This window comes from Giraffa tippelskirchi, chromosome 1 (assembly GCF_054371585.1).
Source record: "Giraffa tippelskirchi isolate mGirTip1 chromosome 1, T2T-mGirTip1v1.2.pri, whole genome shotgun sequence".
Classification (NCBI taxonomy): domain Eukaryota; kingdom Metazoa; phylum Chordata; class Mammalia; order Artiodactyla; family Giraffidae; genus Giraffa; species Giraffa tippelskirchi.
In genome coordinates this window covers 149,028,392-149,044,146 of record NC_137275.1, presented here as the reverse complement: position 1 = coordinate 149,044,146, position 15,755 = coordinate 149,028,392, and the positions used below count along the sequence as shown (strand labels likewise).

The 15,755-nt window shown below is 41.0% G+C and overlaps 1 protein-coding gene across 1 annotated transcript in view; it reads right to left on the bottom strand.

Annotated features, from left to right (window-relative positions):
- Positions 1-2,216, bottom strand: part of FREM1 (FRAS1 related extracellular matrix 1) — a 148,610-nt gene extending 146,394 nt beyond the window's left edge. Inside the window, exon 1 of the mRNA XM_081500121.1 lies at positions 1,717-2,216. Within this exon, the coding sequence (XP_081356247.1) occupies positions 1,717-1,953 (237 nt within the window). The 5' untranslated portion in view covers positions 1,954-2,216. The remainder of the gene's footprint in view (positions 1-1,716) is intronic.
- Positions 2,217-15,755: the final 13,539 nt, after the last annotated feature.

Sequence of the window (15,755 nt, the reverse complement as noted above, 5' to 3'; positions counted from 1 at the left end):
TACATTGAGTCTATAGATTGCTTTGGGTAGTATACTCATTTTCACTATATTGATTCTTCCGATTCATGAACATGGTGTATTTCTCCATCTATTTGTGTCATCTTTGATTTCTTTCATCAGTCAAACCCACACTCTTTGCACTGGAAGCAAAGTCTTAACCACTGGGCCACCAAGGAAGTCCCTATCTCTGTCTCTTTAGTTCTTCTTTACAATATCTATTATCACTTTCGAATAAGCCGATGGATTTTTTTATTTTCAGCTAAATAGACAGAAAGAACATTAATGCTCACAGTTCAGCAAATAGAAATGATGTATTTTGCCAGGAGAAGTAGTCACATCTAGTGTTAAATATTCTCAAACCTGTTTGCATTGAGAGGAAAGTTAAACCACAGTAAGAACAAGTAATAAGACCAGAAGTGATATTCTACTGTGTATAGAGAAAAACTTTTACTTTAAACAAATATTTGATAATTCAGGCTTTCCTAAACCCAGTGAATTAGAGGATAACTCTTTACCCTACAAAAGGATTGAGCACAGAATACCCTTAAATGACAAGGTCTCCAAGGCCATGATTAAAGGTAAAAAAACGTATGCGGACATTTTTGAAGAACAGTGACTATTTAAAGTATCTTCATATCTCTTTTCCAGATCTCTTCCATTACTCAAGGGAATGTTTGAGTGATGGTAATAGATAAAAATGTATTCACGTTTTATTTTTGCTATTCTGCAGGACAAGTGTGTCCTAAAATTGTCCTGGAACCCTGGCATCTTATCCAAAGGCACTTTGACTGGCCAAGGTGAGAAAATCTGGGGCAGTAATAGTCCCATAAAGACTGACCATATCACACTACACAGGAGACTATGTGTAGGTTTCTATGCAGGTTTCACCTTGCATAGAAAAAACAATGCAGTATTATGCCCACCAGTTGCAACTCCACCATTTCAAATCTGAACATCTTAACAGCACTCACCTCTGGTAGCTTGAAGGAAGACCTTTTATCTTTCTCTCTCTCCTCTCCCTCCTCCCTCTCTAATATTCTCACACACTCAGATTCATATCCGAGTCTCCTGTGTAGTGTGATACACTTGTAGTCTTCCAAGGGTTGCCCACTCCAACCCTTGGAAGGCTGGTCCTGTTTTCATTTTCTTTCTCTGTCCCCATTTTCCTCTCTCTGTTTCCCCCCTAAGTTTCTCAAATACCTAAAATGAGTGGTATTTGATTCCCTGACCTTAGTAAGATTTACATGAATTCTCTTCAATAAAGAGGATAAATTGGAAAGACTTGTCAATTTGTGTATTTTTCATTTAAAAATCCATCCATCCATTAGTTTGAACCACCCTTCCACCACAGGTATTAACATAAACAGGAGTAACTACTGTTGGTTTTGTAATTCACAGTCAGCCAAGAACATTCAAAAATAATTTTGACCAATATCAAATCATTACCTGGTACACCTGAAACTAATGTTATATGTCAATTATACCTCAAAAAAATTTTAACAGGTTTCACCTTGCATAGAAAAAACAATGCAGTATTATGCCCACCAATTGAAACTCCACCATTTCAAATCTGAACTTCTTAACAGCACTCACCTCTGGTAGCTTGAAGGAAGACCTTTTATCTTTCTCTCTCTCCTCTCCCTTCTCCCTCCCTAATATTCTCACACACTCAGATTCATATACACTACTAAATAGCAAATCTCAAATATGACCTACCTGTGGAGTGAGTTTCCCAACCCTCTGAGTTATTGGCTCATTCATCACAACTTCCACTTTGCAGGCATCTTTCTCTTTGGGGATGGTGAACTTCAGGTCATCTTGAGACAGGAAGGCAGAACTGCCCTTCATCACCCTGACTCCTCGGTTAACACGGACAAAGGTGGGGCTGGCCCAGCCTGAGAGCAGCAGCAGCAGGAGCAGGGCACCAAGCCCACCCTGGTTCGGAGAGCTCATGCTGACAGGGGCCAAGTCGGTTCTGTTCACCAGGGAAATCCCTTCAACAAAGGAGAACTTCTCAGCTTCCTCCAGGGGTATCAGCTCATAGTCCAAGGGGCAGGGAGAAGGGTCCTGACAACATGCCCCAAGATCTTAACATGTCCCTTTCATTTTAAACTCAGACAAGGAGGTCTTTCAGGCAGTCCCAGAGCTTTTAATAAAACTCGCTGATCACTCCTGACAACGCCAGCAATGTATACCTCCCAAGTGCTTTTATAATCCTGCAAATGGGACAAGGGGTTGGAGGAAAGTGAGAGAGAAACCAAAAGTTTATGTGGCTCATTCAAAAGACCTCCACTGTCAAAGGAATCTTTCAACCAGCCTATAATTTCAGCTAAATTAAAAACAAATAAACTAACTTGACCTCCAGGCCCATGTGAAAAGCAATGCAGTCATTTCATTCCCTGGGGGTAACTCCTGCTTCCAGACTCCACAGGTCCCCACCAGGATGTCAGCTGTGTGGTCTTAGAGGAGCCAGCCCGCCTCACTGCCAAGGGCAGCATTTGCTCCCCCTGCCTTCAGAGAAAGCTGTCAAACTCTGCTTCTGTTTCCTCACTTGATAAATGAGGACTGTAACCATATTTGTGCAAGAGAGCTGATAGAATTATTTGCCCACTGTTTGAAAACATGATTAATTCTGAATCAGTGCAACCCACTTTTTTAAAAAAGGCTTAATAATTTGTCACCTGTGCACACTTTGCCAGGCAATGAAGACACCTAAGAAATGCTTGAGTGGAAATTGGCGAAAAGATATTTTTTCTAAGTGAACGTTTGGGGTTTTGTTTTAGGTGTAACAAGCACTAGGAATTGAATAACATAGCTTCAACATACACAGCTAATGACACGGCAGATGTACATGCATTTATACATCATCTACAATGCTAATTACATAGAAAGTACTGAATTTGCACAAGTGGAGTCCTTTTTTTCTATTTTAACCACTTAGAATTTCATGATTTTTTTCTTTGTGTCCTGTGAGAACAGAAATGATTTTAACCCAAAGTAAATGGTACTGAAACATATCTTTAACTCCAATATATGATTAGGTGAACAGAGGGTAGTTCATTATCCCCAAAGAAAGGTATTACACTTTATTACTTTTAATGATTTCTGTACATGGAAATAAATGTCAGAAGGTATAGACAGAAAGGCCTGTCCTGTCCACTTCTAGGACATTAACGGAAGGCTCATTCTCTTGTCATTGTTTGAAGCCTTCACTTTTGAGGTAGTGCCTGACCTGTGTCACCTGATACCAGGGGTTACATGCTTCACAGAGCAGCCTGTTTTCTATTTGGTCGGTCCCAAAATAAAGCAGTACCACCCTCCCACTGACCATGTTGCTCACTCTCAGGCTGAATTAGGTTGGATTGTTTGGGCAAGAATGCAAACTGTTTATTGAACTTTCACAACTTGTTTCCATTAACCTCTGACATCTAAAGGCATTCAAACAAGCAGTGCATTCAGACAGAAAGAGCTAGCAGGGTGGGTAGATGTCTCCCCAAACTGAGAGATAAAAGAAAAAAACTTGGCTTTCTGAGATTGAAATGAATTAAGTCAACCTATAAAGGATACTCGGAGAAGGCAATGGCACCCCACTCCAGTACTCTTGCCTAGAAAATCCCATGGACGGAGGATCCTGGTAGGCTACAGTCCATGGGGTCGCTAAGAGTCGGACACGACTGAGCGACTTCACTTTCACTTTTCCCTTTCATGCACTGGAGAAGGAAATGGCAACCCACTCCAGTATTCTTGCCTGGAGAATCCCAGGGACGGTGGAGCCTGGTGAGCTGCCGTCTATGGGGTCGCACAGAGTCCGACACGACTGAAGCGACTTGGCAGCAGCAGCATAAAGGATACTGCAAGGACTCTATACTCTCCGACACTCTTCTTATCTCTCTTCTTTCCTGCTTCTCCATAGACTCTCTGGCTTTTTCATGTTGGGGACCTGCAGGTCTAGTCCTGTTTTCTGTCTACTCTCAATTACCTAGCAACTTCATTCCTTGGCTTTAAATACCACGTATTTTAAATGTGGCTAATGAGTCCTACATTTATATCTCTAACTTTCTATGTCAAGGTTGTATATTGTCACCCTGCTTATTTAACTTATATGCTGAGTACATCATGAGAAACGCTGGGCTGGGGGAAGTACAAGCTGGAATCAAGATTGCCGGGAGAAATATCAATAACCTCAGATATGTAGATGACACCACCCTTATGGCAGAAAGTGAAGAACAACTAAAGAGCCTCTTGATGAAAGTGAAAGTGGAAAGTGAAAAAGTTGGCTTAAAGCTCAACATTCAGAAAACTAAGATCATGGCATCCGGTCCCATCACTTCATGGTAGATAGATGGGGAAACAATGGAAACAGTGGCTGACTTTATTTTTCTGGGCTCCAAAATCACGGCAGATGGTGACTGCAGCCATGAAATTAAAAGATGCTTACTCTTTTCCTTCCTTTTGGAAGGAAAGTTATGACCAATCTAGATAGCATATTAAAAAGCAGAGACATTACTTTGCCAACAAAGGTCCATCTAGTCAACGCTATGGTTTTTCCATTGGTCATGTATGGATGTGAGAGTTGGACGGTGAAGAAAGCTGAGAGCCGCAGAATTGATGCTTTTGAACTGTGGTGTTGGAGAAGACTCTTGAGAGTCCCTTGGACTGCAAGGAGATCCAACCAGTCCATCCTAAAGGAGATCAGTCCTGGGTGTTCATTGGAAAGACTGATGTTGAAGCTGAAACTTCAATACTTTGGCCACCTGATGCGAAGAGCTGACTCATTGGAAAAGACCCTAATGCTGGGAAAGATTGAGGGCAGGAGGAGAAGGGGATGACAGAGGATGAGATGGCTGGATGGCATCATCGACTTGATGGACATGGGTTTGGGTGGACTCAGGGAGTTGGTGATGGACAGGGAGGCCTGGCGTGCCGCAGTTCATGGGGTCACAAAGAGTTGGACATGACTGAGCAACTGAACTGAACTGCACTGAACTGAACCTTCTCCCTTAATTCTAGATCAAACATGCAACTGTTTGATATCTCCCTGTGGGTGCATGTGAACACACCCCAGGGGTCGCTAGTGGTGAAGAACCTGCCTGCCAATGCAGGAGACCTAAGAGACACAGGTTTGGCCTCTGTGTCAAGAAGATCCCCTGGAGAAGGACACAGCAACCTGTGGGTGTGTAACAGGCAGCTCAGTTTTTTGTTTTTGTTGCTGTTGCCAAAATTAAGCTGTTGATCTCCCCTCCCTGAGTCTTCTTTAGCTCAGTAAATGCAACTCCAGGTTTTCATTTGTTCTCTTCTTTGCTTCACACATCTAAGTAAACAAATAAAACTGTTTGTTCATTGTGGTAGACAGACCTTAGGGTGACCTCCAATAATTCCAGCCTCCTAGTACACAGAAGTTCCCTCCCCTTAAGTGACAACAGAACTAATGATCCATCCAACCAACCGAATAAAACAAAGGTTATGGGATGTCATTCTCATGACTAAGACTCTCTTAGCCAGTGGGCTAGAAGCTCTCCTGCTGAACTTAAAGAAGCGTGCCCCTACGAGTTCTGCTGTCACAAGGCAATGAACTCTGTCAATAACCTAAATGAGCTTGGGAGAAGGTTATTCCTGACTCAAGCCTCCGAATAAGAAGGGACCCCCATGGACACCTTGATTTCAGTGTGATGACAACCTGAAGCAGAGAACCAGGATAAGCCATGGCTGGACTCTGACCAGTGAAAACTGTGAGATAAATCAATTGTGTTGTTTTCAATCACTGTTTGTAGTAATGCATTAGTACAGCAATGTAAATTTAATGTTCACTTTTTTTCAAAACATATCAAGAATCCAAATACTTCTCACTGTTTCCATTGCTACCACACTGGTCCAAGACACCACCAATTCCACTGGACTACAGGAGCATCCTACTGGACCTCCCTGCTTCTCCTTGCCTCTCCTTTAGGCATTTCTCAGCATGGCAGCCGAGGTTCCTATTAGATGTTACTTATATCACATCCCTTCTCTGCCCTACACCTCCAACGGCTTCTCATCTTAGTGTGAAAGCTGAAGGTCTTGTGACGGCCTGTAAGGTATTTTACCACGTAATCTGTTTTCCCCCTTACCTCTCTCATCTCCTGTTTGTCTTCCCTTTGCTCACATTTCTCCAGCTACACTAGCATCTTTGCTTTTTTTTCAAACAAACCAAAATCAACCTTCCCATTTGCGGTTCCCTCTGACACAAACATTCTTCCCCAGACACCCCTCTTTTTACCTCACCCCTTTCAAATTTTCCATCAAATGTGACCTTGACGCTGTGGCCGCACCTAACTATCTCACTAAAATTATGATGCTCTCATCCCCAGATCCTTTTCCTGAGCAGTAATAGCCACCTAACATAATACATTTGCTTATTTATATTGTTCATTTCTACTTCCCTCATGAAGGTAAGAACTTCCTTTTTATTCATGGGTTTATCTTTAGACTTCTATCACTTTTGTTGCCCAGACTGAGAAGGCTGCCTTGCACATAAGAAACAGAACCACACCTCAGGCTACCAATGCAGTGAGCCAGAAGGAGTGTGGGTGTTCGGGACATTTGCAAGGCAAAGTCACCATACCAGCCTATTCTTCCAGAATTTTACTCGACAGGGAATATAAACCGCTTTCCGGTTTAAGCCACTGTTGAGTGAGTGAGTGAGTGAAAGTCACTCAGTCATGTCCAACTCTTTGCAAACCCATGTATAGTCCATGGACTTCTCCAGATCATAATACTGGAGTGGGAAGCCGTTCCTGTCTTGGGGGATCTTCCCAATCCAGGGGCCGAACTCAGGTCTCCTGCACTGCAGGTGGATTTTCTACCAGCTGAGCCACCAGGGAAGCCCAAGAATACTGGAGCAGGTAGCCTATCCTTTCTCTAACGGATCTTCCTGACCCAGGAATTGACTCAGGGTCTCCTGCATTGCATGTGGATTCTTTACCAGCTGAGCTACCCACTTTTATTTGGGGTTTATTTCATTATTTGTGACTGAACTTTTACACTGTTAATAACCACCTTATTCTTCAAGTTTTCCTATTATAATAATTTCATTTAGTCACTAACCAGCTAAGTATTGTAACTTCTTACCTAACAGCATATGGAGCAATAGCTCATTCTCTAACTATATCATAGTAAGTCCTTAATCAGAAAATAAGGTCAAAAACAAAGATTCTAATGTTCATCTACCAGGAAGAGAAAAGGGAGAGAGAAAAGCAAATCTATTTCTGTGGCTCCTTGTGCCACAGTGATGTAGGAAGGGTAGACATGAATCCGAAGATCTGGATTCTAACCTTGGTTTTTATGAACATCTTGTTTCCTCTTTCAAAAATGGGGCTATCCATCTTGCCTCTTCCTGTGTCCCAGAGAGGCCAAATGAAATAGTCTGCGTGGAAATATTTTCTTAATTACAAAGCCCCATGTAAATGTAACACTGCTATTACAAAATATGTCAAAGGAATAAGAGAGCAAAGCTTGTCTCAAGAAAAACAGAATGGCAGAACTTGGTCCTGGATGAAGGCAGCAGAATAAAGCTCAGTATAAGTCAAATAAAATATATTCTATTGACATTCAGATTTTCTCTTTTTCTTCCTCAGAGTCCTAAGACAGAGATGGTAGTAAAACATTGAAAATTATTTCAGAAACAACCTGAAGTAGCACCATTAGGGGATAATGAAGAGTGCAAGTGTCATAATTTCCAAGTTCAAAAATCAAACAAAATTCATCCCTCAGTCAACTGGGCTACCAAATTAGGTGCAATACAGATCAGAAAAAGTATGCTATATTTGTGTAGTATTCATATTCTAATTTTGCTCTTATATTTTTCTCTTGGTGTTGAGAAAACCAAGTATGTAGATATTACATGGAAAGTGTTGCTCTGATTTTTTACTTGAAGAAGGTGGCAGGAGAGGGGAAAGAGAGAAAGATTTGGATGAACAGAGAAGGGCCAAAAAAAGAATAAGTAAATAACAACAAAAAAAATCCCCCACAGAACAATACTAAAGGAAGTTAGGATTCTGAATCAAACAAGATTTCAGAGATGATAATTTATCTCCACCAAATAAAATGATGGTATTGTTTTATCTCTGGTACAAAATTTCAATGTCCAGAGACAGCCAACATTTACTGGACAACACCCCAGTGGGAAACCTAACAACACATCTTGAGAACTCCATTTCTTGACCCCAACATAGGGCCAAGTCAGAGCCTCAGAATCCATTTGTCCCCAGCTTGCTCTGATCACTGATGTGGGAAACCTCAGGGTCAGCAGAATGACGGGAGCATTTTTGCAAGGGGAAGCAGAAAGGTGGCCCGATTCCATAAGGACTCTTATAAACTAACTGACTTTTCGCCAGAGGGACTTAATTTGATGCTGCAATAGAAACAAATTCTGTCTGCTTGCTTGTACAGTTCAGCTGCTTCTCAGTATTTCACAACCCTCATGTTACCACGAAAACCAATGATGCTCTTACAAGCCATTTCCCCCTTTTGCCTTTTTTCCTTCATGTGGAAATCATGTATTCTAAAGATACCTGTACAAGCCAACAAAAATGTGCAAAGATGTTTGCAAAGTGGAAAAATCACCCTGCTCTGAGTTCTTCCTTATAAAAATTCAGAAAGGTTTCTCTACCCAAACTTTCTCAGTAAATTTCCTGAACAGAAGAAAATGATTTAGTAACATTCTTCCACTTTTCCCTTTCATGCACTGGAGAAGGAAATGGCAACCCACTCCAGTATTCTTGCCTGGAGAATCCTAGGGACGGCAGAGCCTGGTGGGCTGCCGTCTATGGGGTCGCACAGAGTCAGACACGACTGAAGCGAGTTAGCAGCAGCAGCAGCAGCAATTTGGTAGAGAGGAAATGGAAAGACTGATGCTCGGAAATATCGCAAGCAAAAAGAGAAGGGGCATAGAGGATGAGCTGGTTAGATAGTGTCACCGACTCAATGCATGTGAATTTGAACAAACTTTGAGAGATAGTGGAGGACAGTGGAGCCTAGCATGCTATAGTCCATGGGGTCGCAAAGAATCAGACACAATTAAGCAACTGAACAACAACAGTTTATTTCATAATTACACATTCACTTTAATCAGAGGAGAATGTATGCTCCATGTTGATATAAATATGCTGATATCATATGTTGGCATCATATGTATCTGAGATATCATCATATGTATCTGAGATAATCTGTACACAGCAAGGAAAAAAACTGGATCCCAGCTATCCTTTCAAGCTCTCTATGCAATGGAAATTCTTGATGGGCAATGTTAATGATGTGCCTTGAAGAGATTCATATTTACTATTGTTCTTCTGAATAATTTTACAATGATACCTACACAATACAAGCACCTTCTCCATATCTGCCCAACACAGAAACATCATCAATAATCTATCATAGCTTTTGCTGGCTTGCTGTGCTATTTGCAGAGCTCCTACTGGCCTGATATCCTTCTCAGCACTCTGGATAGTTATTACCAATCAACTAAAGATGCTATAAACAACAGAACCTTTTATCTTCCCTGTACTTGAAGTTATTACCTCATGACTCACAGCTTCAGATCCTACAAGTACCCTAAAGTGTTTAAGAAAGAAAATAAACTAATAGAGAAGTAGCATTTTGAGTAAAAAATGGCCAACTCATGATCAACCCATTCCCACTCACTAAAACATAGAGAGATTTTGAGATCTTCGACTAGAATGCTAAGAAAACCAGTGAAGATTTTCTGACTTGTACTCTACATTAAAATCTGTAAGGCGTCAGTGAGAAGGAACATAGAAGCCATCATGGAATTACTTACAAAGAATTTTTGAAACCATGATTTTACTCAAATTAACTTTCAAAGTAATTTTTACGAATCAAGGATAAAAGTTTAAAACACAAACTCAGAGCTGAATATAATTATCCATAGAACAACTGAAACGATTCTGAATCATATGTGACATAAATTGATTTACCCAGGAACAATGAACTGGAAATCAGAAGAACTGCCCCCAGGGAAAAACCTAACTGTCTAAACTCAGAGAAAGTGGTTCTCTTCTTTTGCATTATAGTTGAGAAAATTAAGAATTAGACAGACTTTACCAAGGACTTCAGATCCACCACCTGCTTTGACCTTCATTCCCTGAGAGAGATAAAGAAGTCTAATTGCTCCTTGTTGTAAGCAACAAGGAGTCAATCTAAGGCTGGCCTGAGGTCATAGCCAAAGGCAGCAGAGCCTGGGAGAATCAGGGATCTGGCAACCTGGGAAAGCACTCTGTACTCTATCCTGACAATCTTGTTCCATTTCCTCCATCAGAGAGCTGCTTTTGAGCCACTACAAAATCAGCCCTGTGCTCAGTGGTGTCCAACTCCTTGCGACCCCATGGACTGTAGCCCACCAGGCTCCTCTGCCCATGGAATTTTCCAGGCAAGAATACTGGAGTGGGGTGCCTTTTCCTCTTCCAGGGCATCTTCCCGACCCCAGGGATCAAACCTGAGTCCCTGTGTCTCCTGCATTGGCAGGAGATTCTTTACCAATCTCCTGGGTAAAGGTGGACTCTACCAAAAGCACCACCTGGGAAGCCTAAAAAAACAGTCCTGAGAATACACAAATACAAGGCTGGCTCTTCTCTTTCAAGAAATTCATCACCTCTGATGGAGTTTTAATTGTTCAATGATCCCACAAGGGTAGAAGATCCTTAGCAATCTTACCCCTCATGAGTTTTCCAGAGAGAGTTCTCTCAGAAAGGGAGAATAGAATACTGGAGAAGAAAGAAATAGATTTCTACTTCTAACGTTTTTTCTTAACAATTTTTAGTACAGTTGTTGTCCCTCTGTGTCCACGGAAGTTGGTTCCAGGCCCCACCCTGACTCCCCCAGACACCAAACTGCAGGATGATGCTTAAGTCCTGAGTGACACTGTTGCATTGAAAAGGAAAAAAGAGGAATGAGTTTTTCTTTCTTTTCTCTCCTGAGAACAAAAACGATACAGAGAACAGTGAGCAGGACTAATCCCTCCTAATTTTTACAAGTGTTCCTAATCTCTAGTCTACCACAAGCTTTGCTTTTCTCAAAACTAAGCTGACCCTGAAGCTGAAGCTCCAACACTTTGGCCACCTGATGCGAAGAGCTGACTCACTGGAAAAGACCTTGATGCTGGAAAAGACTGAAGACAGCAGGAGTAGGGGACTACAGAGGATGAGATGATTAGACGGCATCACTGACTCAATGCACATGAGTTTGAACAAACTCTGGGAGGTAATGAAGGACAAGAAAACCTGGCATGCTGCAGTCCATGGGGTCTCAAAGAGTCAGACATGACCAAACAACTGAACAACAAATCTGACCCTGTGTAAACTACATCCTGCACCTATTGGACCCCTAGCTCCGCAGAAGCTACATTCTGCATCCATTATTCTTTAATTCTATGCTAATTACATCCTGCACCTGGTGCTTACCTTTACCACAGACCACCCCTTGTAGTTTTCTTTCTTTTTGCATTTCAGAAAGAAGGCCTCAGCACAATAAACCAGAGACAAAGGGACCCAGTTACCTGGCTACCTGCCGCCAGCTATGAGGGTTTTGAAACAAAGCAAGAATAATGCAAGACTTTATCCCTGGGTTGGGAAGATCCCCTGGAGAAGGGAAAGGCTACTCACTCCAGTATTCTGGCCTGGAGAATTCCATGGACTGTATAGTCCCTGGGGTCACAAAGAGTCGGACAAGACCGAGCGGCTTTCACTTTCATTTTATTAGTCTGAATCTTATCATTTACCCTAAAGACTAGGAGACCCAGGCTATATGAAGTTTCTCAGTTCCCCAAGGAGGAGAGGCACAGTCCTGAGGCACTAGCCTGCTGTGTTCTCAGTTGGCAGAGGATTTATTCAGGTTCAGTGGGCAGAGAAAGTCAATATTTTGGCAGTAATAGCATACATAGCATTTGAATATACCCCATGCAACATCCTCCCATATATTTTAAATCATCTTTAGATTACTTATCATACCTTAATACAATGTAAATGGTGTGCAAATAGTTACTAGTGCACAGCAACTTCAAAGTTTGCTTTTTGGAAACTTCTGGATTTTTTTTAAAATATTTTCAGTCATTGGCTAAATTCATACATATGAAATGCACAGATATGGAAGGTTGAATGTCTTTTCTCATTTTTGATAACTAGTACTTTTCGTTTACTGTGTGTGTGTGTGTATATATATATATGTTTGTGTATATATATATATATATATAGCACTGAGACATTCTTTATATGTTTATTTTCATTTATTCCTCACAACAAACCTACAAAGCAGTTACTATTATCATGCTGATTTTATAGATAAATAAACCATGAGTTAAGGACATGACATCATAATCACATTAAAAAACAATATTTATATTAAGTGCTTGCTATGGATTAGGCATTGTTCAAGCATTGTTCAAAGGACTTTGTATACATTATCTTAACAGTGGTTTTAGAAAGCAGTGATTTTACATGAAGTAAGAGGTTAAGTTACTCGCCCAAGGTCATGAGCTTGACTCAAGTCTGTGTCCTTGCAATTATAACCCATATTTACTGACCCCAGGACCTGTGCACTTAACTGCTATATTATACCACTTCACATTACAACAAAATCTTAAATTCTGCTATTGCTTCACTATCCCTGGGGTCTTTTTCCTATAGTATGCAACCCCTAAAGCATTTCCTTTATGGTCCCAGACAGCAACAGTTGGCTATTGCAGGAGTTAAAGTTTCACAGGAGGCAATGTTCTCTCAAGGAAGTAGCTGTTACTTTAAGAGCATTTAATTAACGCAGATATCCTGCCTACCCACATCTGAGTGTTCCAACTCCTTACACTACAAGCACAGTTTAAAGGCCTCAAGGCAAGCAGACCACTTCCAAATTCCACTCTATTAAATCAATAAAATATATATTGATTTTGTTTATAACGTTTTGCTTCCTTCATTCTGTCAATTTTTTTCTAAAATGTAATCTAAATCACAGATGTGTGGTTTACAAGAACACTCAGAAATCAACCAGTTTATATCCTTCATTTTATTTATCAATTTAGCTTTTTCTGAAAATAACTTCCTTTTGCGTGTATAAAAGAAATGCATGCTCATTAACTAAAGGATAAAAATGCAAAAACATAATGAAAAGGAAAAAATACACTTTCCCAACACCCAAAGAAAATGCCCTTAGGTTTTCCTAAGTATGTATATGTACCCAGTTTTTAAATTTAATTAGAACCACATTATAAAAAGAGTTGCATATAATTCTTTTTCAGTAATATAACATTCCTTTCTAAGCATTTTCCATATTATTAAACATTCCTTGTGATCTTTTCATTTGTGCACTGCATCCTCCACATGGACTTCTATAGTCATTTCATTGTTACTTTGAGCTAGTTTCTAGGTTAATAGATTGTGTTGAAAAATCCTTAATTAAATCAGCTTGTTATTCTAGTTCTTTCCTTTTGATGGTTCTTTGGAAGTGGGATTATGAGATCAAAGGATGTACAACTTATTTTGAGGTTCTTCAGTTCAGTTCAGTTGCTCAGTCGTGTCCGACTTTGCAACCCCACGGACTGCAGCACGCAAGGTTCTTGATAGGATGCTAAATGGAAGTATGGCACTAATCTACCCCCTTACCAGCCTTGCTACTGCTGATATTCACTATCATCCCCTTTAATTGTTCCTCGCTTTCCAAGTGAAATGTTGTAGCCTGTCACTATTTTAACTTGCATTCCTTTATTTACTTGAGATTTGGCTTTTTTTTTTTTTTAATGTCCATGAACACTGGATTTTCTCATGTAGAAGCTCATTTATTTTACAGAAGAAAGGAAGCCCTGTGGCAGTTAAGTGACTTTACCCAATGTTGAAATAACTGTTAAGGCCCAAGATGGAGCCACTCCCTCCCAGGATACTGTGTCAGCCAACCAAACCTTCATGTTCCTGTAAATGCTCTGCTTGACCAGAAACACAGTGTATTTAGTCAGCCAATCCCTAAACACCAATTCTGGGCCTTCTTACCCTAAAGAAAGTTAACTTTGTCAAGCCAGCCCCAGCTAATCATACGTTTTCTATTTGTTTTGTTTTTATTCATTATCTTATAAAAGCTTCTTGTCTTTAGCCCATTTTGCAGTTCTCTGAAAGAAGACTATTCACTCCATGAAGTGTTAAGTGTATGTGTATCACCTAAATTGTCATCTTTAATCATCTTTTAACACTGAGATTATCCATAGTCTAGAAATAAGCCTGCATTGGAACCTAAGGTCTCCTGACATCCAGACACATGCACTGTCTCCTAACCCATGTAGCTCGCTTAAATCACAGGTGCTTAGTCCAGCAATATTCCTTTCAGTTAGAACTGGACATGAAACAACAGACTGATTCCAAATAGGGAAAGGAGTACGTCAAGGCTGTATATTGTCACCCTGCTTATTTAACTTCCATGCAGAGTACATCATGAGAAACGCTGGGCTGGAAGAAACACAAGCTGGAATCAAGATTGCAGGGAGAAATATCAATAACCTCAGATATGCAGATGACACCACCCTTATGGCAGAAAGTGAAGAAGAACTAAAAAGTGAAAGAGGAGAGTGAAAAAGTTGGCTTAAAGCTCAACATTCAGAAAACTAAGATCATGGCATCTGGTCCCGTCACTTCATGGGAAATAGATGGGGAAACAGTGGAAACAGTGACAGACTTTATTTTTTGGGGCTCCAAAATCACTGCAGATGGGGACTGCAGCCATGAAATTAGAAGACACTTGCTCCTTGGAAGAAAAGCTATGACCAAGCTAGATAGCTTATTAAAAAGCAGAGACATTACTTTGCCAACAAAGGTCCGTCTAGTCAAGGCTATGGTTTTTCCAGTAGTCATGTATGGATGTGAGAGTTGGACTATAAAGAAAGCTGAGTGCCAAAGAATTGATGCTTTTGACCTGTGGTGTTGGAGAAGAATCTTGAGAGTCCCTTGGACTGCAAGGAGATCAAACCAGTCAATCCTAAGAGAAATCAGTCCTGAATATTCATTGGAAGGACTGATGTTGAAGCTCAAACTCCAATACTTTGGCCACCTGATGCGAAGAACTGACTCATTTGAAAAGCTGGGAAAGATTGAGGGCAGGAGGAGAAGGGGATGACAGAGGATGAGATGGTTGGATGCATCACCAACTCAATGGACATGAGTGTGAGTAAACTCCAGGGGTGGGTGATGGACAGGGAGGCCTGGCATGCCACAATCCATGGGGTTGCAAAGAGTCGGATGTGACTGAGCAACTGAACTGAACTGACTCCAGATCATGAAATTGAGCAGGACCTTATGGGGCAACTGAACATAAAAATCTTTCTTTGTCCCCCATTTATTGATTACAGGAAATAGGCTTCATTCAGCCACCATGACCTTCCCTGAGTTTCCACCGGCAGGTTCAAATAGTCACTAATTAGGGAAGGGAGAGGATACAGAGACTAGAGGAGAACAGTTAAGAAATAATGGTGCAGCTTTGGGGCAGGGTCCTGGTTCCCCTTCAAGGGACATACATGACAATATCTTTGAGCTGTTTTGCAGATACTGAAACTCTCACCAGGTGGCAGAAGTTAACCATAAACTGCCCACAAGCACTTAGACCCAAGATCAATTGGACCCAGAAGGTTGAGGATGCTGACTCCCACTATCTCACCACTAACCAATGGGAAGAATGCCCTGAGCTTTCATGCCCTCTTTGAACCATTACTATAAAACTTCTCACTGCCTACTCCA